Consider the following 21,909-nt stretch of genomic DNA (forward strand, 5'->3'; position numbering starts at 1 on the left):
CTATTCGGTGTCCTGTGTAAATCTAAGTGTGCGTTCTCTAATTCTCTCCTTCTCTCTTTCTTTCTCTCTCTCGGAGGACCTGAGCCCTAGAACCATGCCCCAGGACTACCTGACATGATGACTCCTTGCTGTCCCCAGTCCACCTGGCCATGCTGCTGCTCCAGTTTCAACTGGCCTGGGCCCTAGGACCATGTCCCAGGACTACCTGACATGAGGACTCCTTGCTGTCCCCAGTCCACCTGGCCATGCTCCTGCTCCAGTTTCAACTGTTCTGCCTTACTATTATTCAACCATGCTGGTCATTTATGAACATTTGAACATCTTGGCCACGTTCTGTTATAATCTCCACCTGGCACAGCCAGAAGAGGACTGGCCACCCCACATATGCTCTCTCTAATTCTCTCTTTCTTTCTCTCTCTCGGAGGACCTGAGCCCTAGGACCGTGCCCCAGGACTACCTGACATGATGGCTCCTTGCTGTCCCCAGTCCATCTGACTGTGCTGCTGCTCCAGTTTCAACTGTTCTGCCTTATTATTATTTGACCATGCTGGTCATTTATGAACATTTGAACATCTTGGTCATGTTCTGTTATAATCTCTACCCGGCACAGCCAGAAGAGGACTGGCCACCCCACATAGCCCGGTTCCTCTCTAGGTTTCTTCCTAGGTTTTGGCCTTTCTAGGGAGTTTTTCCTAGCCACCGTGCTTTTACACCTGCATTGTTTGCTGTTTGGGGTTTTAGGCTGGGTTTCTGTACAGCACTTTGAGATATCAGCTGATGTACGAAGGGCTATATAAATAAATTGGATTTGATTTGATTTGTGTGTGTGTGTGTGTGGGAGCCTGTGTGTGTGTGTGTGTGTGGGAGCCTGTGTGTGTGTGTGTGTGGGAGCCTGAGCCTGTGTGTGTGTGGGAGCCTGAGCCTGTGTGTGTGTGGGAGCCTGAGCCTGTGTGTGTGTGGGAGCCTGAGCCTGTGTGTGTGTGGGAGCCTGCGTGTGTGTGGGAGCGAGCATGTGTGTGGGAGCGAGCGTGTGTGTGTGTGCGAGCGTGTGTGTGTGTGCGAGCGTGTGTGGGGGAGCCTGTGTGTGTGGGGGAGCCTGTGTGGGGGAGCCTGTGTGTGAGCGTGTGTGGGGGAGCCTGTGTGTGAGTGTGTGCGTGTGTGTGTGTGTGTGTGTGTGTGTGAGCGTGTGTGTGTGCGAGCGTGTGTGGGGAGCCTGTGTGTGTGTGTGCGAGCGAGCGTGTGTGTGGGAGCGAGCGTGTGTGTGTGTGCGAGCGTGTGTGTGTGTGCGAGCGTGTGTGGGGGAGCCTGTGTGTGTGGGGGAGCCTGTGTGGGGGAGCCTGTGTGTGAGCGTGTGTGGGGGAGCCTGTGTGTGAGTGTGTGAGCGTGTGTGTGTGTGTGTGTGTGAGCGTGTGTGTGTGCGAGCGTGTGTGGGGGAGCCTGTGTGTGTGTGCGAGCGTGTGTGTGCGGGGGGGAGCCTGTGTGTGTGTGCGAGCGTGTGTGTGTGTGGGGGAGCCTGTGTGTGTGTGTGTGTATGTGTGTGTGCGAGCGTGTGTGTGGGGAGCCTGTGTGTGTGCGTGACCGTGTGTGTGTGGGGGCATGTGTGTGTGTGCGAGCGTGTGTGTGTGGGGAGCCTGTGTGTGCGAGCGTGTGTGTGTGGGGGGAGCCTGTGTGTGTGAGCGTGTGTATGTGGGGGGAGCCTGTGTGTGTGTGTGGGCGTGTGTGTGTGGGGGAGCCTGTGTGTGTGTGGGGGGGAGCCTGTGTGTGTGGGGGGGGGAGCCTGTGTGTGTGTGTGTGGGGAGCCTGTGTGTGTGGGGGGGGAGCCTGTGTGTGTGTGTGTGGGGGGGGAGCCTGTGTGTGTGTGTGTGGGGGGGGAGCCTGTGTGTGTGGGGGGGGAGCCTGTGTGTGTGTGTGTGGGGGTGGGGAGCCTGTGTGTGTGTGTGGGGGAGCCTGTGTGTGTGTGTGTGGGGGAGCCTGTGTGTGTGTGTGTGGGGGAGCCTGTGTGTGTGTGTGTGGGGGGAGCCTGTGTGTGTGTGTGTGGGGGGGAGCCTGTGTGTGTGTGTGTGGGGGGAGCCTGCGTGTGTGTGTGTGGGGGGGGAGCCTGCGTGTGTGTGTGGGGGGGGAGCCTGCGTGTGTGTGTGGTGTGTGTGTGTGTGCGTGGGGGAGCCTGTGTGTGTGTGTGTGGGGGGGGAGCCTGTGTGTGTGTGTGTGGGGGAGTGTGTGTGTGTGTGTGTGTGTGTGTGTGTGTGTGGGGGAGCCTGTGTGTGTGTGTGGGGGGAGCCTGTGTGTGTGTGTGGGGGGGAGCCTGTGTGTGGGGGGAGCCTGCGTGTGTGTGTGTGGGGGGAGCCTGTGTGTGTGTGTGGGGGGAGCCTGTGTGTGTGTGTGGGGGGGGAGCCTGTGTGTGTGTGTGTGTGGGGGGGGGAGCCTGTGTGTGTGTGTGTGTGGGGGAGCCTGTGTGTGTGTGTGTGGGGGGGCCTGTGTGTGTGTGTGTGTGGGGGAGCCTGTGTGTGTGTGTGTGTGTGGGGGGAGCCTGTGTGTGTGCGTGTGCGTGGGGGAGCCTGTGTGTGTGCGTGTGCGTGGGGAGCCTGTGTGTGTGTGTGTGCGTGGGGGAGCCTGTGTGTGTGCGTGTGCGTGGGGGAGCCTGTGTGTGTGCGTGTGCGTGGGGGAGCCTGTGTGTGTGCGTGTGCGTGGGGGAGCCTGTGTGTGTGTGTGTGTGGGGGGAGCCTGTGTGTGTGCGTGTGGGGGAGCCTGTGTGTGTGCGTGGGGGAGCCTGTGTGTGGGGGAGCCTGTGTGTGTGTGTGTGGGGCCTGTGTGTGTGTGTGTGTGTGGGGGGGGAGCCTGTGTGTGTGTGTGTGTGTGTGGGGGGGAGCCTGTGCCTGTGTGTGTGTGTGTGTGTGTGGGGGAGCCTGTGTGTGTGTGTGTGTGTGGGGGGAGCCTGTGTGTGTGTGTGGGGGGGGAGCCTGTGTGTGTGTGTGTGTGTGTGGGGAGCCTGTGTGTGTGTGTGGGGGGAGCCTGTGTGTGTGTGTGGGGGAGCCTGTGTGTGTGTGTGCGTGGGGGGGAGCCTGTGTGTGTGTGTGTGGGGGGAGCGTGGGGTGGGAGCTGTGTGTGTGTGTGGTGGGGGAGCCTGTGTGTGTGTGTGCGTGGGGGAGCCTGTGTGTGTGTGTGCGTGGGGGAGCCTGTGTGTGTGTGTGTGTGGGGGAGCCTGTGTGTGTGTGTGCGTGGGGGAGCCTGTGTGTGTGTGTGCGTGGGGGGAGCCTGTGTGTGTGTGTGCGTGGGGGGAGCCTGTGTGTGTGTGCGTGGGGGGAGCCTGTGTGCGTGTGGGAGCCTGTGTGCGTGTGGGGGAGCCTGTGTGCGTGTGGGAGCCTGTGTGCGTGTGGGAGCCTGTGTGCGTGTGGGAGCCTGTGTGCGTGTGGGAGCCTGTGTGCGTGTGGGAGCCTGTGTGCGTGTGGGAGCCTGTGTGCGTGTGGGGGAGCCTGTGTGTGTGTGGGAGCCTGTGTGTGTGTGGGAGCCTGTGGGTGTGTGGGAGGAGCCTGTGTGTGTGTGGGAGCCTGTGTGTGTGGGAGCCTGTGTGTGTGTGGGAGCCTGTGTGTGTGTGTGTGTGTGGGAGCCTGTGTGTGTGTGGGTGCCTGTGTGTGTGTGGGTGCCTGTGTGTGTGGGGAGCCTGTGTGTGTGTGTGTGTGTGTGTGTGTGTGGGGGAGCCTGTGTGTGTGTGGGGGGAGCCTGTGTGTGTGTGTGTGTGTGTGTGGGAGCCTGTGTGTGTGTGTGTGTGTGTGTGTGTGTGTGTGTGTGTGTGTGTGTGGGTGCCTGTGTGTGTGTGTGGGGGGAGCCTGTGTGTGTGTGGGAGCCTGTGTGTGTGTGGGGGGGGAGCCTGTGTGTGTGTGTGGGGGGGAGCCTGTGTGTGTGTGGGGGGGAGCCTGTGTGTGTGTGTGTGGGGGGAGCCTGTGTGTGTGTGTGTGTGTGGGGGGAGCCTGTGTGTGTGTGTGTGTGGGGGGAGCCTGTGTGTGTGTGGGAGCCTGTGTGGGGGGAGCCTGTGTGTGTGTGGGGGGAGCCTGTGTGTGTGTGTGCTTGGGGGAGCCTGTGTGTGTGTGTGCGTGGGGGCCTGTGTGTGTGTGTGTGTGTGTGTGTGTGTAATGGGGGAGCCTGTGGGGAGCCTGTGTGTGTGGAGCCTTTGTGTGTGGGGAGCCTGTGTGTGTGTGGGAGCGTGTGTGGGGGAGCCTGTGTGTGTGGGTTTGCCTGTGTGTGTGGGAGCCTGTGTGTGTGGGAGCCTGTGTGTGTGTGGGAGCCTGTGTGTGTGTGGGAGCCTGTGTGTGTGGGGGGGAGCCTGTGTGTGTGTGGGAGCCTGTGTGTGTGTGGGAGCCTGTGTGTGTGTGGGAGCCTGTGTGTGTGGGGGGAGCCTGTGTGTGTGGGGGGAGCCTGTGTGTGTGGGGGAGCCTGTGTGGGGGAGCCTGTGTGCCTGTGTGTGTGTGGGAGCCTGTGTGTGTGTGTGGGAGCCTGTGTGTGTGGGGGAGCCTGTGTGTGTGTGGGAGCCTGTGTGTGTGTGGGAGCCTGTGTGTGTGTGGGAGCCTGTGTGTGTGTGGGAGCCTGTGTGTGTGTGGGAGCCTGTGTGTGTGTGGGAGCCTGTGTGTGTGTGGGAGCCTGTGTGTGTGTGGGAGCCTGTGTGTGTGTGGGAGCCTGTGTGTGTGTGGGAGCCTGTGTGTGTGTGGGTGCCTGTGTGTGTGTGGGTGCCTGTGTGTGTGTGGGTGCGAGCGTGTGTGTGTGTGTGTGTGTGCGAGCGTGTGTGGGGGAGCCTGTGTGTGTGTGTGAGCGTGTGTGGGGGAGCCTGTGTGTGAGCGTGTGTGGGGGAGCCTGTGTGTGAGTGTGTGTGCGTGTTTGCATGCGTGCGTGTGCGTGTGTCTGTCGGAGCCTGTGTGTGTGTGTGAGCGTGTGTGTGCGGGGGAGCGTGTGTGTTTGTGTGCGAGCGTGTGTGTGTGGGGGAGCCTGTGTGTGTGTGCGAGCGTGTGTGTGTGGGGAGCCTGTGTGTGTGCGGCGTGTGTGTGGGGGGAGCCTGTGTGTGTGTGTGGAGCCTGTGTGTGTGGGGGAGCGTGTGTGTGTGCGGTGTGTGTGTGGGGGCCTGTGTGTGTGTGTGCGCGCGTGTGTGTGTGGGGAGCCTGTGTGTGTGTGTGCCTGTGTGTGTGTGGGGGGAGCCTGTGTGTGTGGGGAGCCTGTGTGTGGGGGGAGCCTGTGTGTGGGGAGCCTGTGTGTGGGGGAGCCTGTGTGTGGGGGAGCGTGTGTGTGTGGGGGAGCCTGTGTGTGGGGGGAGCCTGTGTGTGGGGGGAGCCTGTGTGTGGGGGGGGAGCCTGTGTGTGGGGGAGCCTGTGTGTGGGGGAGCCTGTGTGTGGGGGAGCCTGTGTGTGGGGGAGCCTGTGTGTGGGGGAGCCTGTGTGTGGGGGAGCCTGTGTGTGGGGGAGAGCCTGTGTGTGGGGAGAGCCTGTGTGTGTGTGTGCGAGCGTGTGTGTGTGGGGGAGCCTGTGTGTGTGTGTGAGCGAGCGTGTGTGTGTGGGGGACCACCGATTCAAGAAGCTGCACATTCCTCTACGCTTTCCTTTACAAGCTGCGCATATCCGGAGAGAGGCAACCCAATGACAGCTATGAAAGACTTAGGGAGAGTCAGTCGGGGCTGGAGCGGAGGAGCAGCCTATTAGATTGTCCTTAATTTAAACTCTGTACCCTAACAGCATCCCAGAAGGCAGTGGGTGGTGGCGGTGGTGGGGCGTACTCACGGCAGCTGCCTGACTATAGAATCTCTGCATGCTGTGCTGCACACACTTCTCCTTTCTCTGGTTCCTTACTGTGGGGTAACCCGACCCCATGGCCCTCCCCCTCCAACTCCAACTCCTGACAAAGCAGCTCTAGCTAGGACTCTGCTCCCCTACAACAGCCCCGGGTCCTGGGTCTCCAATTATAATACAGGCAGCCACTATGACACAATACCCATTGTACAGTCCTTTAAAGAATGGTTAGGGATGCCAGCTGTTGCTCAGCGAGGAGAGACTAAGAGAGACTTAAAGAGTCAGCCGACCAGCCTCCCTCCCTCCATTCAAGCCGATGAAGCTCTGGCCACCATCCTCCACTCTGCACTTAACTCACATACTGCTCTTCCAACTGCTAAATCAAATTCCACATATCGTCACAAAAACATACTGTGCGCTAACATGTTCCATCCAGACAAACACATATGGTAGGATATGGGCTGACATGTATATTTCAGACTTAAACTAGGTTAAACAGCTAAAAGGAAACCTTTTAAATACTCCAATTCACATAAAAAGTTAATCACTTTCCAGAATAATTACACTAAGATTATTTGTTGGACAAATCCAAATCTGAAGACTGAGTGCCCAGCCTGAAGCATCTCCGACTGAATAATAATGTCATACATGCTGCAGCACATATACAGTACCTGAGTCAACGAAACGAAAACAATGTCAATATGGGGTCAACTGGGCTGGCTGTATAGAGACAATGTAGGAACAAAATTGTGATGTGTGGCTCAGTTCGTTAGCTAAGGTTGTGGGTTCAATTCCTGCAGGGATCACCCATACATATACTAAATATTTAAGGTCTAGGATACCTTAGGCTGATGTTGGCTTGCTGGTTGACCTGTGTAGTACTGTTGGACCTTCTCAGGTTCTTGATAGAACGGGAGCTGCCAAACCCAGCATCACCCTATGGACAAGCATGCCGACAGAGGTAAATTAAATACAAGACATCCATCCTAGTTATCTGTTGCTTAAAACAATGTCATGTTAGCACACACTCATATGGCAAACATGAGTATATTTGTTCCACACAAGGTTTGAAGTTTGGATTCTATCTCAGCTCTAACACAGCTTTAACATATTAACACAGTAAAAGCCTAACTGTCACAAACAGGGCTAACTTGCATACTGCTTGCTGGTTTCACTCACCAGTGTGTTGCGTTTGCCCCTGCCTTCGCTGGCTACAGAGACAGACACAGAGCGGGAGAAGACTTTCCCTGGAGAGGCAGAGCTGGGCCGGCGGGACACCGAGAGTTGGGAGCCTGACAGAGACAGGTCCAGGGCATCCCCTGTTCCTCCAGCCTGGATGGACGACGGGCTACGGGTAGTGTGCATCCTGACAAGGCCTGTTAGAGGGAGAGAGGAAGAGTCATGATACACATGGACATTCAAAAAGGGACACACACACACACCTATTGTAAAAGAACTGATTGGTGCAGGTTGATCAAGTTAAGGAGCAGATGCAGTCAACCACTTCCTCTTCAGCTGTTAGTTGCCCTAGGCAACAGTCAACCGTAGCACTCAGATAACAGTAATACTTTAATTGAATTCACACCTCAACCACATTCACTCCAATTAAATATATTTCAATGTGTTAGACTTCTTCCTAGGCAGATACAATGCAGATGGACAATCATGGTTATGTCGTTCACCTGGGATTGACAAAATGTGACACTTTGCCTCAAGATCTATCTAGCTTGTAGTCCTGCTTAACATTAGTGGAACAGTGTAACATGATTTCAGATAGCTATCATATCGTTGGCTACAATGTTTCGATGGAATCAGTGTGTAGGATATAGGTTGGTTGTGCGAAGTGTGGGGAGGGGGGGGTACGGGTGATAAGGAGAACCAAAGATTTAAAAAAACACAAATAAGCGTAAAGTCGGCCATGCAAACTTACCTTGCTTGTGTTATCGCAAATTACTCCAAAGCCAATGGTGACGTTTCAGTTAGAATAGCTACAGTATGTCTTGGTGGCACTGATTTATTAAATCAACACACGTTAACAGTAGCTACCTAAAAGCCAAGAGCTAACGTTAACTATAAGCCTGGAGCCTGTCAAGTGGGTCTGCTAGAAGCTAGTTTGAACAAGTGGTTGATACCTAAAATGAGTATTGATATGCAGCCTAACCTTCTGTGTGTGGCGCACTAGGCTGGCTGGCTAGCTAGCTTAAGTTAGCGTGCTCTCATCTTTCTACACATAATAATCGAAAAGCAACATGTTGGCCTCGAAGCGAAAAAACTTCAATAAATCCACTATAGTAGCTAGCTAGCTACAAACGGTCAGATATGATAGTCCTTCGTTACCACAGCTCCGTAGAAATATTCCGTGAACTTGCTCCATCAAAGCAAAGAGTGAGTGACAATAATACCCGCAACATCTTCTCTGTGGCAACCAGAAAACACAAGAACTCATCCTACTGAGAACTGTGATTGGCGGTAAAAACACAACGTCCTGGAAATCCAGAGGATCTGATAGGTGGAGTGGAGATGTCGGTTAGCAGTGCAGTGGCTAACGGGGCGTGCCCCAAACGCACTGTTTGGTTGACTTAGCAAGAGGGGGGTGTGACCCCCACCACCTGCGTCCTTCCCAGCCCCAGTTGTCACTATATAACATTTTAACAAACCAGAAAGCGAAAAATAAGCTTTAAATTAATTTACTTTAATTCATGGGAGCACTAACCAACGCACGTTTCAACACGGTTTATGGTCATTTGAACATTTGTTTCATTTATATATATATTTTCAAGTAGAACATATGAAAACAAGTAAAATAGACAATATAATGTTACTCGCTGTAATAGAACATCTTTATTTTGGTGGTCCAACAACGCATAAAACATACAGGCTACTAGAAACCCCTTTTTACTGTTGGTCAAAGGTTGAATGGGTGTAAACTAGTACAGGGTCTTTAGAGATAATGGACAATATTCACAAGACTGTGGGAATAATTGCCTATATGAAGTTAGCCAAGGAACTAGAGATATCCTAATTTGTAATCATTAGCGAGGAAAAAATCATAATTACATTTGACATTTTAGTAATTTGGCAGACACTCTTATTCAGCACGATTTACAGGAGCAATTAAGTTAAAGTGCCTTGCTCAAGGGCACATAATTGGTCCTTGTTTGGATTCAAACTTTATATTTGCTGAATAATCAAACTCTGTTAAGCCACAATGTAAAAATACACATATAATAAACAACCATCAAAACCAGCATCCTCTTCTTATCTCTTTCTAAACTCTACAGCCATTCTCCACATATCTGCCCCTTTGTCCAAAGTGATGTCCTCCGGTAGCGAGTCAAGCCCAGGCATGGGTGGGAGTCTCTTCTTATCCAGATGGTTGTCTAGAGTAGACCTGATGCTGTGGGACACACACACACACACACACACACACACACACACACACACACACACACACACACACACACACACACACACACACACACACACACACACACACACACACACACACACACACACACACACACACACACACACACACACACGAAGGAGGGGAAGAGAGGAGGCAACAGTTAGCATTGCAACCCCATTGTCCTCACCACACGCTGCATTCCTATTCAGTCCCTAGCCCCAGCTGCTGGTTTAGTAAGGGGGCAGGGGTGACCTGTGCCGGCTGAGTGTATATCACTTAAGTCCCTTTCCACTGACAGATGGGCGCCGGTAAGCATCACACCCCAGACCCTTCTGGCCCCTAGGAGTCAAAAGGGCCCGCCTCATGTCCCAAGGGGATCTCTCTCTTTGTGTCTCTCAGTGTTTGCTCCTGCTTTATTGGGATTGAAAGTGTCCATATAAACAGATTGACAGATTCCTCTAGTCTAAACATCAAAGTGTGGCCAGGGGTAGGGACAGGGCGGTAATCACTGAAAATACTAGAGGTACACGTTCTTTGTTGTAATTTTTTTTTAGATCAGGAAAATGTATAATCAACATCAAAGTCCTGTCCAAAAGTGGGTAATGATGTTAATGACAGCAGTGCTAATCAAATCATTCAAATGCTTTGTAAATAATGTGTTTTACAAATTTGTGCGACATTTGCCCCCATGCCAATCCTTCATTCAGCCACAAATGGTTAGTGTCTTTGTTTGTTTTGTCAGTTACTGTTAATGACCATAAGAGGTTTGTTTAGTCAGTTACTGTACATTACATAAGAGGTTTGTTTTGTCAGTTACTGTTCATGACCATAAAAAATGGTGAGAGCTGGATTGCCAATGTGTTGACGACAAAAGCAGAAAGTGGCCAAAACGCCCCTTAACCCCACTGTGACTTAGGTAGTCTACAGCACACACATCTCTCAGTGTTAACCATCTTTCCCACTAGCTCTGCTCTGTATAATAATGCATAAAAAATACAAAAAAAAATGTAATACAAAATGGGCTCTTACTCCCAGTGTGGTAGATAAGCCTGGTCGGAAAAAGCCTGAGTGTTGGTCTTCAGGAGGAGGATTTCATGCAGCTCCAGGGAGAGTATGTCAATGTTTGTCCCACTGAAGAAGACCCTCAGCTCTCTCCTCTCCTCCTCGGATAACTTCTGCTGGAACTCTGATGGCAGCCTCTGGAACGGGTCCTGCAAACACATGACATCCATATGCAGCAAGCACAAGATAAATCACAGTGATATAAGTGATATAATTAGGAATAGAAAAACAGATCCGAGATCAGATTAAATCTCTGACTCACATCATCAGAAGAGGAGAACAAGACTCGCTTTTCATTCAATCAAATTGTGAATCAAATTAAATTGTATTTGTCACAAACGCTGAATACAACAGGTGGTTCTGTAGCTCAGTTGGTAGAGCATGGCGCTTGTAACGCCAGGGTAGTGGGTTCGATTCCCGGGACCACCCATACGTAGAATGTATGCACACATGACTGTAAGTCGCTTTGGATAAAAGCGTCTGCTAAAATGGCATATTATTATTATTATAAACCTGACAGTGAAATGCCAACTTAGAAGCTCTTTCTCAACAATGCAGAGTTAAATAAGAAAAGCAAACGAAAAATAAATGAAATGCACATGAATTAAGCTACAGTATCTACAAGGAGTACCAGCTGAGATTCAAACAAGCATGTGAGTCTTAGAAAAACGCTATATAAATCCCATGTATTATTATAATAAACATAAATTCTGTTTTTTTAATCAACATTTGTTTTTGATTCAACGCCTGCCATGTCCAATGTCACTCGTTGCCTGGATTTACAGCTCAGACGGAGGCTGACCGCCTGCATGTGGTACCTGAGGTCAACCAGAGGTGGTTAACAGAGGTCAAGGGTCAGGTGGGTGAAAGGGTTGACAAACTACCAAATGTGGTCATAGAGGGGGTGTTTCACTTCACTGACAGAATGTGTATTGTTGGTTTGGTCTTTAAAAGTGACTTGGAATCGGTCTATCCACAGATTCATTGATATAAAAAGATCAGTAGGGATAATTTCAACTCACTTATTGTTATGATTAGAACTGGTATATTTAACTAACTGCATGACTGTTTTACTCTCCACAGTATAAAACAATAACTCTGGTTGTTAACACCAACACTGGGGGTTATTTTACACCACTGCGTGTTAATTCCACTCTTACAGAACGCCTGAATCAACACTAGAAATGTAACACTGAAAAATCGATGCTGGCCAATTTGATGTGTACTGCATATGTTAACTCACCTGTGGAGAAACAGGTATGGGCTATATGTTAACTCACCTGTCCTCTGCTCAGCATCAGCTCAGACTTCCAGGAGGTAAGGAGCTGCCAGGTGAATGTGCTGTGTTCCAGTCTGCTCTCTCCAAGGACCTGGGACAGAGATATGTGAGAGGGGTACAGTCTAAAGGGCCAAAGCAGGGGGACCTCTGTAATAGTGGTCTCTCTATAACATATATTTGACATATAGTAGTATATTTGTGCCTTAGGAATGAGAGTCATGAGGAGAGCACATGCATAATCTACCCGGACAAAAATAGATACAAGGAATAAACACGAATTACTGCATCTCTGGGCATTAGGTGGAGATATTGCTGGAGTTAAGAATTACTCTACCTTGGCTACACTGCTTGAGATCTGTGGGCCCATCTTGAGTGACTCAGTCAGGTAGGACAAGAGTGGGGCTTGGGGCACTCCGCTAGTCTTCCCCAGGAACCGCAGGCCAATCTCCACCGCAAACACAGCGTCACACACGTCAGTGTATGAACGCAGTCCTGTCCTCATAGCACAGCTAACGGAGCCCTTCAGTGACTCCTGACAGACAGGACAACAGATGGAATGACAGACAGAGAGACAGACAGAATGACAAACAAAGAGACAGACAGACAGAACAACTGTAAGCAGAGAGCTGGACACAGTGACGCATAGCCTGGGAGACTAACTACCTCCCAGCCCAGTGAATGGAAACAGAGTGGAGTATGTTGGGTTTAGGAATTTGACCTTGAAACAAAATGGCCCTTTCAAACTCCACTGGGGAAAACTCCTGTGTGCGTACATACTTGATTGGTATTGAATCCATGGGGGCTGGGCATGACTTCAATGCTTTAAAAAAAGGATACAGTCTTAAACTGAGCGCAAACGTATGTTTACCTGAGGTATCTTAGCCCTGACTTCATCAAGGACTACTGAGAAGTCTTGCTGATATCTGTTCAAGTATCTTGAGGTGTCCTGCAAATACATGCCTGGTTAGTATACCTGCTACTGTAAATGTATATTATAAAGTTTAAGAAAATGTGAATTAATTTTCCTACTAGCATTGCCTTTGCTGATAACAACTTTACAGGGGAAAACTACTTACTATGACTGTTATACAGTATGTGGTTGTCTTACCTAGCTATCTTAAAGATGCATTCCTGGATCTTAAGCACAACAAGTTCGTAACATATTGTACGAATTGGATTCGTAACATATCATAGGAATTGCAATATATGTAGCAAAATATATATATGTTTGCAGCACGTAACATATCATACGAAATGGATGACGTAGTACACAATTGAATGACGTGGTAGTACACAAAAAAACACGGACCCGCTTTGGCTCGTGAGCACCCCTTTCAAAACCACCGGCTGAAATTATACAACAGTTCTTGAGCATCACTTTAAGACGAATGCACAAAGTAACTGTAAGTCGCACTGGATAAGAGCGTCTGCTAAATGACTAAAATGTCAATGGAAAAATGTCATATATATATATATATATATATATATATATATATATATATATATATATATATATATATATATACTAAAGGAGAACAATGGCACAATAATTGTATAAATATGATATCGCAAAGTTTTGTCTCTTACGGCTTGGATGCTTGGTTTCCCAGCTAGGAAGCGGCGGGCCAGTTGTGCCTGGATGTCCATCAGGTTGTAGCTGCTGTCTGTCTCCCTGCGTGTCCTCAGGGTGTAATGACAGTGGGATAGCACCAGGGGGAGCAGCTCCCTCTCAGGGTGGCACAGGGTCAACTGTGTCTCTGACACTCCCTCCAGAGGAACACTGTAGGCACTGCAGGAGTGTAAGAAAAACATCTCACAGTTAAGATTCAGGGCCCAGTCTAGGATCAGTTTAAGAGCAGGAGTGCTGGTCTAGGATCAGTTTAGACTTTTAAATCATAATGAATGGGATGGGGAACCAGTGCCAATATTCATAAAGTGCCTCAGAGTAGGAGTAGGAGTGCTGATGAGTAGGAGTGCTGATGTTAATCATAATGATTTAAATGGAGAAACTCATCCTAGATCAGCTCCTACTCAGTCTGAGATGATTTTTGAATACAGTCTTCAAAGCCTATCAAAGTCGCAAGGTCCATATATTAGCCAATCAAATGAACAAAAGTAGAAGTTTGGTAGGTGTGACTAACCTGTTGTCATGGTGACTGAGTCTCCTAACCTCTCTGACCAAGCTGTTATGAGTCTCTAACAGGAATTTGACCAGAATCTGGAGGCAGGACCCTGGACCGTGACGACAGGGTGACAGGAACTCCCCAGAGCTCTCCATGGTCAGCTCCTTCTCACAAACCTGTGGTGTCACACCTAAATCTGCTGCTCAAAACACATGCCATAAACACACAGTACACACACATCAAGACACAGAGTTAGATGGGGCGGCAGGTAGCCTAGTGGTTAAAGCGTTGGGACTAGTAACCGAAAGGTTGCAAGTTGGAATCCTCGAGCTGACATGGTAAAAATACCAATCTGTTATTCTGGCTCCGAACAAGGCAGTTAACCCACTGTTCCTAGGCTGTCATTGAAAATAAGAATTTGTTCTTAACTGACTTGCCTAGTTAAATAAAGGTAAAAGACAGGACTATTTTATCCGACAAGATTCCACATACATACACTGACACAAAACAGTGGTTAGTATATAGTGAGGAATAAATGTGCTTTCTGTACATACCATTGTTGGCCACGTCCATCCTAAGGCAGTTCCACACATTCATGAAGACCTTCATTCTCCCAAGCAGCACTTTCTTCTGGTACCCTACAGTGGTATAGTTTGGTGACTCATTGATTGAGTGGTTGATTGATTGATTGATCAACCTGAATAAAAACTCCCACATACCTGTTGGTATGTGCTGCAACGCCTGGGCAATGCTCTGACTGGTCATCTCAGCTGTCAGGGGAAACATTCTGGACAAGTCAGCCTGTAAGGCAGCCAGCTCTGGTAGATGGTGGAGCTGTCTCACACACAGCACCTACAGTGGACAAACACAAATACATACACAGACAAACATGTCTTTAAGCACACTGACAAGTATGGAAACTCTCCCATAACATACTCCATTCTCTATAAACAGGTAATAATGTGGACAACATAATGTCACATGATGAAGGTCAATATAATGAAATGGAGTGATTTCGTCTTTTGAATCCCATTCTTGATCAGTTTCATTTCCAGTTACCTTCTTTAGGAAGAGTTTTAGGAGGGGTACGGTGTTTCTTCCCTGCTCCTGGTCCACTCTCTGAGAGAAGTGCTCCACAGTGAGGGTTTCAGACAGGCTCCAGAAGGAGGAGTGGTGTGTGGGGCAGTCTGAGAGGGAGGGCAGCAGGGGCAGCATGGGTCGGGGGTCCGCATAGAGCAGTCTCATCAGTGGGCTTCCACCCAGCCTGTCATCTGCACTGATACTGACTTGAGCTTCAGCCAGTTTCCTCCTTAGATGCTGGAGATCAAATGGGTGGGTTAATAGGTACAATAAAAAGATTGGACGTAGTTTAGTGTCCCAAATCAGTATAGTCCTTCACCAGGAATACTGTATGACTGTGTTATGAAGTCCTTATGTACGTACCCTGCAAACCTTCAAATAAAGTGTTACCAGAAGCCTAAACTAATCTCAGTTGGACCATACCTGGATTATTGGGTTGATAACTGCATCACAGACCAGTTTCTCCCACTGTTCCCGTCCATGTCGAGAGGACAGGTCAGGTCTTGTGTGGCGATAACCTGGTTCAGCTGAAGTCACAAACTCACTCAAATACTCTGAGGTGCAACCATTACATGACAATATTTTGGACATTTCTTTGTAAGAATTGTGGGGAACATTTTATTTATATTTTTTATATAATATTTGTAAAACTATTTGTAGGAACTATTTATTAAAACAACATGGAAGAAAAGTGTAATCACCTGCAGTGAACTCCAGACAGGCTTGGAGAACCAGATGAATTACAACAGCCGTGTTGTCCATGTTCTGATCCAGTGTCCGACCCAGCACCTCCATGTCCTTCTCAAGGTGGCTCCACATGAACCCCAGGACATCTTGGACACCAGGATGGACCATCTGACTGACTGCCTGCACAGACAAAGAAACATAATTTTTTATCACGCAGTTAACTTAACCGACATAATGGCTTTATGCCCATTTCAACAGTTGATAATTCCTTGAGATATTGTCCAGAAGTGATCAATGTACATCCGAGCATAGGTTTCTTGTGATGCCTATTCCAACTACTTGATGTTAGCTTGAGATATTGGTCGGGCCTTACCTGGTAGTTTTTGATGGTCCCTTGCAGCATGGCCAGGTGGTTGAGCAGCCGAAGGATACTGGACTGGGCTGGTGACATCTGTCTCTCTGGGGCCTCAGCCCTACGATAAGCCTCTCCCAAAATATGACCAGTCCTGGTCTGATCCCCCACACTAAATTCACACACAGAGGTCAAAGGTCAATGTGGCATTAACTCATAAACTAGACTTCTCAGTTGTATATTGGGAGAGACGGTTAAGCAAAGGACCTTTGTTGAGCAGCAGTAAATCCATCAACTGGGTTATGACCAACACCACCAACTGGAACACCGCAGTCAAGGCATTTGGATGTTGCCACTGGTTTCCCGCACTAAGATAAAGAAGAAGAACAGAGTCAAATTTATAGGAAGAAACTGCTAAATGAGATACCTACAAAATAAACAAGAAAATATCTCTCACCTCTCCAACAAAACACGCATGACCGTTGGCACAAACTGCAATCAAAATAGTAAAACGATTAAGTACTACTGCATATCATCAAGTGATGATGATGTCAAATGCAATACGAGAATACATTTACCAGCAAATACTTACAGTACATCTTGATTTTGTTCTCTTTAGTCATCCACTGGCGTGCCTCACTAGTGTGATCATCTGGCATGGTGGGCAAATAGGAGCCCTGTGGGACAACTGGTTAATCGCCTCAATGATCTTATTACAGTATCAACCCCAGCCCCTACCCCACTTGTAGAGATAACTCTTACCCCTTAGTCACAAGTGCCAAGGGGGCAGGGGCTGGGGGTTAATTTGGGATTCAGCGTATCAGAGAAAAGAGTGCCTCACCGTCATATTTTGAGGCTGGGAGGCTATCTGGTGGAGTGGAGCCAGCAGTGTAGTCCCACTGAGGAGCACAGCGTATGCATGGACCAGGAGCTCCAAAAGGAGGCGCCGTTGAGGTGGGACAATCTGGGAGATCTGGAGTCCACCTATCTGATTTGATAACAGCGCTGTGCAGAGCTCTCTGAATTCACCTGGTAGGCTGTGTTTCAGGAAGTCATCCAGTTTCCTTGTCTCCTGTAAGGAGAAGGCAGGGGAAAAAATAAATTTCATACCACATGAGTTTAGAACAATAAGGGACAGTTTCCCAGGCACTGGACTAATAAGAACGTTCGATGGAGAATCTCCATTTAGAATGGTTTCTAGTCCAGGACTAGGCATAATCTGTGTCCAGGAAACTGCCTAGAGTTTACTATAAATTGAGAATGGTCACCTGTGGAGTAGGGTGAATTTTGAAATCAGGTGATGCGAAGCGACAGGTGACCTGTCTGAACAAAGCCAGGACTAGGAGAACTTGGGCTGAAGCTCTGGAGCAGCTCAGATTCTATAAAAGAAACAGAACACAGTCAGTCAGTGATTATCTTGAATGCTTGAATGCACCAGAGGTCGATCAGCTTTAATATTGCGGAAAGATTGTTGCTTCCATCAATGTAATTGTCTGCATCATTTCCAATCCCCCATATATTTTTGGGGTAAATATATACAGTTGAAGTCAGAAGTTTACATACACTTAGGTTGGAGTCATTAAAACTTGTTTTTCAACCACTCCACATATTTGTTGTTAACAAACTATAGTTTTGGCAAGTCGGTTAGGACATCTACTATGTGCATGACACAAGTCATTTTTCCAAAAATTGTTTACAGACAGATTATTTAACTTATAATAATTCACTGTATCACAATTCAAGTGGGTCAGAGGTTTACATACAAAGTTCACTGTGCCATTAAAACCTTGAAAAATTACAGAAAATGTAATGGCTTTAGAAGATTTTGATAGGCAAATTGACATCATTTGAGTCAATTGGAGGAGAACCTGTGGATGTATTTCAAGGACTAACCTTCAAACTCAGTGCCTCTTTGCTTGACATCATGGGAAAATCAAATTAATTCAGCCAAGACCTCAGAGAAAAGGCCGCTCAGCAAGGAAAGAAGCCACTGCTCCAAAACCGCCAGAAAAAATGCCAGACTACGGTTTGCAACTGCACATGGGGACAAAGATCGTACTTTTTGGTGTCCTCTGGTCTGATGAAACAAAAATAGAACTGTTTGGCCATAATGTTCATCGTTATTTTTGGAGGAAAAAGGGGGAGGCTTGCAAGCCAAAGAACAACATCCCAACCGTGAAGCATGGGGGTGGCAGCATCATGTTGTGGGGGTGCTTTGCAGCAGGAGGGACTGGTGCACTTCACAAAATAGATGGCATCATGAGGAAGCAAAATTATGTGGATATATTGAAGCAACATCTCAAGACATCAGTTAAAGCTTGGTCGCAAATGGGTCTTCCAAATGGCCCCAAGCATACTTCCAAATGTGGCAAAATGGCTTAAGGACAACAAAGTCAAGGTATTGGAGTGGCCATCACAAAGCCCTGACCTCAATCATGCTAACAAATACTAATTGAGTGTTTGTAACTTCTGACCCACTGGGAATGCGATGAAAGAAATAAAAGCTGAAGTAAATCATTCTCTCTACTATTATCCTGACATTTCACATTCTGAAAATAAAGTGGTGATACTAACTGACCTAAGACAGATAATTCTTACTCGGATTAAATGTCAGGAATTGTAAAATAAAACTGAGTTTAAATGTATTTGGCTAAGGTGTATGTAAACTTCTGACTTCAACTGTATACCCATAAACATACATACATAATGTACATACCCAATCATATACATATGCATACATAAACATTCATGCATATACTCATATATACATACATATACATACATATATAAGCCCTGTCTTTCTAACATATTTTGTAAAAATCTAAATAACTTCACAGATCTTCATTGTAAATAAAGGGTTTAAACACTGTTTCCCATTCTTGTTCAATGAAACAAACAATTAGACAGACAAGTTCCTTATTTTTTCCCCCTTCTACTTGCCTCGTTCATTTTTGTGCTGCAATTAGTTGGTTGTAATTTTGGGTAGGGAAGACATTTCCATATATCTGTGTTAGCTGCATGTGTGACATAACTCAACGAGTCATATTTATGATGTAATTTACAAAAATTATATATATATTTTTTTTTTACATTTGATCTGTCTTTTCAGGTGGATTAAACTGAAATTGCAACCAACTTTCTAAGGCTTGTTTAAAAAAAATGATATTTTGGAGATGATTTCATTTTCAAACAACTGAAAGTGAGCAGTTGTAATCTGAATAAAGGTCATTCTTGAACATGGTGTGAGACATTCCTACCAATTTAATAGAGAACCATTTTGGATTTAAACATAACTTTGAATGACTGATGCCTTTAGTGAGAGTTCTAATGCTTTAATATTTCATAATTTCTACCCTCCGAATTCATATTTGTTATATAAATAGGCCCATTTCATTTTGCCCTGAATATTTTTGTACATATAATTTAAAAAGCAGGTCACTTGGTGTAGGCAAAACCATAAGCAAATAGGTAAACTGTGATATGACTAAAGTGATTTTTCCACAAATAGACAGGTTTTTTCCTTTCCATGGTAGCAAGAGCTTATCCATGTGGACTTCAGGAAACAGCAGAGGGAACACCCCCCTATCCACATCGATGGAACAGTAGTGGAGAGGGTAGCAAGTTTTAAGTTCCTCGGCATGCACATCACAGACAAACTGAATTGGTCCACTCACACTGACAGCGTCGTGAAGAAGGCGCAGCAGCGCCTCTTCAACCTCAAGAGGCTGAAGAAATTCGGCTTGTCACCAAAAGCACTCACAAACTTCTACAGATGCACAATCGAGAGCATCCTGGCGGGCTGTATCACCGCCTGGTACGGCAACTGCTCCACCCTCAACCGTAAGGCTCTCCAGAGGGTAGTGAGGTCTGCACAACGCATCACCGGGGGCAAACTACCTGCCCCCCAGGACACCTACACCACCCGATGTTACAGGAAGGCCATAAAGATCATCAAGGACATCAACCACCCGAACCACTGCCTGTTCACCCCGCTATCATCCAGAAGGCGAGGTCAGTACAGGTGCATCAAAGCTGGGACCGAGAGACTGAAAAACAGCTTCTATCTCAAGGCCATCAGACTGTTAAACAGCCACCACTAACATTGAGTGGCTGCTGCCAACACACTGTCATTGACACTGGCCCAACTCCAGCCACTTTAATAATGGGAATTGATGGGAAATGATGTAAATATATCACTAGCCACTTTAAACAATGCTACCTTATATAATGTACGTATACGTATATACTGTACTCTACATCACCGACTGCATCCTTATGTAATACATGTATCACTAGCCACTTTAACTATGCCACTTTGTTTACTTTGACTACATACTCATCTCATATGTATATACTGTACTCGATACCATCTACTGTATGCTGCTCTGTACCATCACTCATTCATATATCCTTATGTACATATTCTTTATCCCCTTACACTGTGTATAAGACAGTAGTTTTGGAATTGTTAGTTAGATTACTTGTTGGTTATCACTGCATTGTCGGAACTAGAAGCACAAGCATTTCGCTACACTCGCATTAACATCTGCTAACCATGTGTATGTGACAAATAACATCTGATTTGATTTGATTTGATTTATCTATTTTTGCTAACTTTCTATAAACATGTATTGGAGTGAGATCATTTCTTTCTTTCGGGATTTGTATACTGAGTATGTCCACATCCCCGTCAGACCATTTTATTGGTAAACTACACAGTAATGTAAAAGTTTTTTTTTGTGTGATCCAGGATGCAATACGCAGTACGCATTTCTTATCGTAATTTGGTTTTAATCCAGAGAGGTTAGCAAAAGTATCTAGATCCTCTATGAGGCTGTGGATGGATTCTAATTGTGGATTTAAAAGAAAACATGAATCATCAGCGTACAATGACACCTTTGTTTTTAAGCCACAGATTTCTAATCCCTTAATATTATTGTTGAATCTAATTTTAACAGCTAACATTTCGATGGCAATAATAAATAGATATGACAATAGTGGACAACCTTGTTTTACTTCTCTTGATAGTTTAAAACTTTCTGAGATGTAGCCATTATTTACTATTTTAGACATAGGGTTACTATACATAACTTTAACCCATTTTATAAGAGATTCTCCAAAATTGAAATATTCTAGGCATCTATATATAAACGGCAGTCGTACTTTATCAAAAACCTTTTCAAAATCAGCTATGAAAACCAGGCCTGTTATCCCCGATATTTCATAGTATTATATTGTTTCCAGTACTTGTCTTACATTATCTATAATGTATTGTCCATGTAAAAACAACTGTCTGATTAGGATTAATAATATCTGACAATACCTTTTTAATCTATGCACCAAGCATTTAGCTAGAATATTTGCATCACAACACTGAAGTGTAAGAGACCTCCATTTTTTTTTAATGGACTGGATCTTTATATATACCACTTGGATCCTGCTTCAATAATAATGAAATCAGATCTTCTTGTTGCATGTCTGATAATCTATCATTTATATAGGTGCTTAAAACATGCTAATAATGGTCCTCTGAGTATATATAAAAAAGGTTGGTATACTTCCACTGGTATGCCATCCAGCCCTGGAGTTTTCCCAGCCTTAAAGGCTTCAATTGCATTAAGAAGTTCCTCCTCCTTAATTTGGCCTTCATATGAGTCTTTCTGTACAGATGTAATTTGACATTATTAATAGGGAAAAAATCCATACAATTAGCTCCGGTTAGTGGGGATGAAATGAAAATATATTCTTAAAGTACTTTACTTCCTAATTCAAAATATAATTTGGCTAATCATGCTTGACTCCATCATTTGTAACCAAAAATTGGTAGCATTCCTATGTTGAAGATTGAAAAATAATTTGGTGTATTTTTCCCCATATTCCATCCAGTTCGCATTATTTTTAAAATATATTACACTGGATCTTTCTTTAATAAGTTCCTCCATTTCTTTTTGTTTTTCCTCTAACTTATTCTGTGCCTCTATGTACAGTTTTTATTGCTATCTAACTGTACTGTTAGTCCTTCAATTTCCTTTGTTAATATGGACTCTTTTGATCTAAATTGCTTTTGTTTTACAGATGAGTACTGAATTGCATTGCCTCTAAAGGCACATTTAAAAGTGTCCCATACAATAAGGGGATCTGCTGTACCTATG

At 46.6% G+C, this 21,909-nt stretch overlaps 2 protein-coding genes across 6 annotated transcripts in view; both read right to left on the bottom strand.

The window, feature by feature from the left end:
• The window catches only part of cep131 (centrosomal protein 131), a 57,327-nt gene extending 49,134 nt beyond the window's left edge, over positions 1-8,193 (bottom strand). The window contains exons 1-3 of the mRNA XM_046354389.1: positions 7,696-8,193; positions 6,945-7,141; positions 6,608-6,702 (exon numbers count right to left, since the gene is read on the bottom strand). Of these exons, the coding sequence (XP_046210345.1) occupies positions 6,608-6,702; positions 6,945-7,130 (281 nt within the window). The 5' untranslated portion in view covers positions 7,131-7,141; positions 7,696-8,193. The remainder of the gene's footprint in view (positions 1-6,607; positions 6,703-6,944; positions 7,142-7,695) is intronic.
• A 385-nt stretch (positions 8,194-8,578) lies between these two features.
• The window catches only part of rnf213b (ring finger protein 213b), a 71,060-nt gene continuing 57,729 nt past the window's right edge, over positions 8,579-21,909 (bottom strand). For all 5 annotated transcript variants that reach the window (XM_046354393.1, XM_046354391.1, XM_046354390.1 and 2 more), the window contains 18 exons: positions 17,026-17,136; positions 16,599-16,829; positions 16,350-16,434; positions 16,215-16,249; positions 16,025-16,125; positions 15,779-15,929; positions 15,420-15,585; positions 15,142-15,245; positions 14,698-14,955; positions 14,358-14,490; positions 14,193-14,276; positions 13,657-13,837; positions 13,103-13,304; positions 12,384-12,461; positions 11,850-12,047; positions 11,517-11,606; positions 10,204-10,385; positions 8,579-9,162 (listed from right to left, as the gene is read on the bottom strand). In XM_046354393.1, coding sequence (XP_046210349.1) covers positions 9,024-9,162; positions 10,204-10,385; positions 11,517-11,606; positions 11,850-12,047; positions 12,384-12,461; positions 13,103-13,304; positions 13,657-13,837; positions 14,193-14,276; positions 14,358-14,490; positions 14,698-14,955; positions 15,142-15,245; positions 15,420-15,585; positions 15,779-15,929; positions 16,025-16,125; positions 16,215-16,249; positions 16,350-16,434; positions 16,599-16,829; positions 17,026-17,136 — 2,529 coding nt within the window. In that variant the 3' untranslated portion in view covers positions 8,579-9,023. The remainder of the gene's footprint in view (positions 9,163-10,203; positions 10,386-11,516; positions 11,607-11,849; positions 12,048-12,383; positions 12,462-13,102; positions 13,305-13,656; positions 13,838-14,192; positions 14,277-14,357; positions 14,491-14,697; positions 14,956-15,141; positions 15,246-15,419; positions 15,586-15,778; positions 15,930-16,024; positions 16,126-16,214; positions 16,250-16,349; positions 16,435-16,598; positions 16,830-17,025; positions 17,137-21,909) is intronic.

This window comes from Oncorhynchus gorbuscha, linkage group LG06, assembly GCF_021184085.1.
Source record: "Oncorhynchus gorbuscha isolate QuinsamMale2020 ecotype Even-year linkage group LG06, OgorEven_v1.0, whole genome shotgun sequence".
In the NCBI taxonomy this organism is placed as follows: Eukaryota; Metazoa; Chordata; class Actinopteri; order Salmoniformes; family Salmonidae; genus Oncorhynchus; species Oncorhynchus gorbuscha.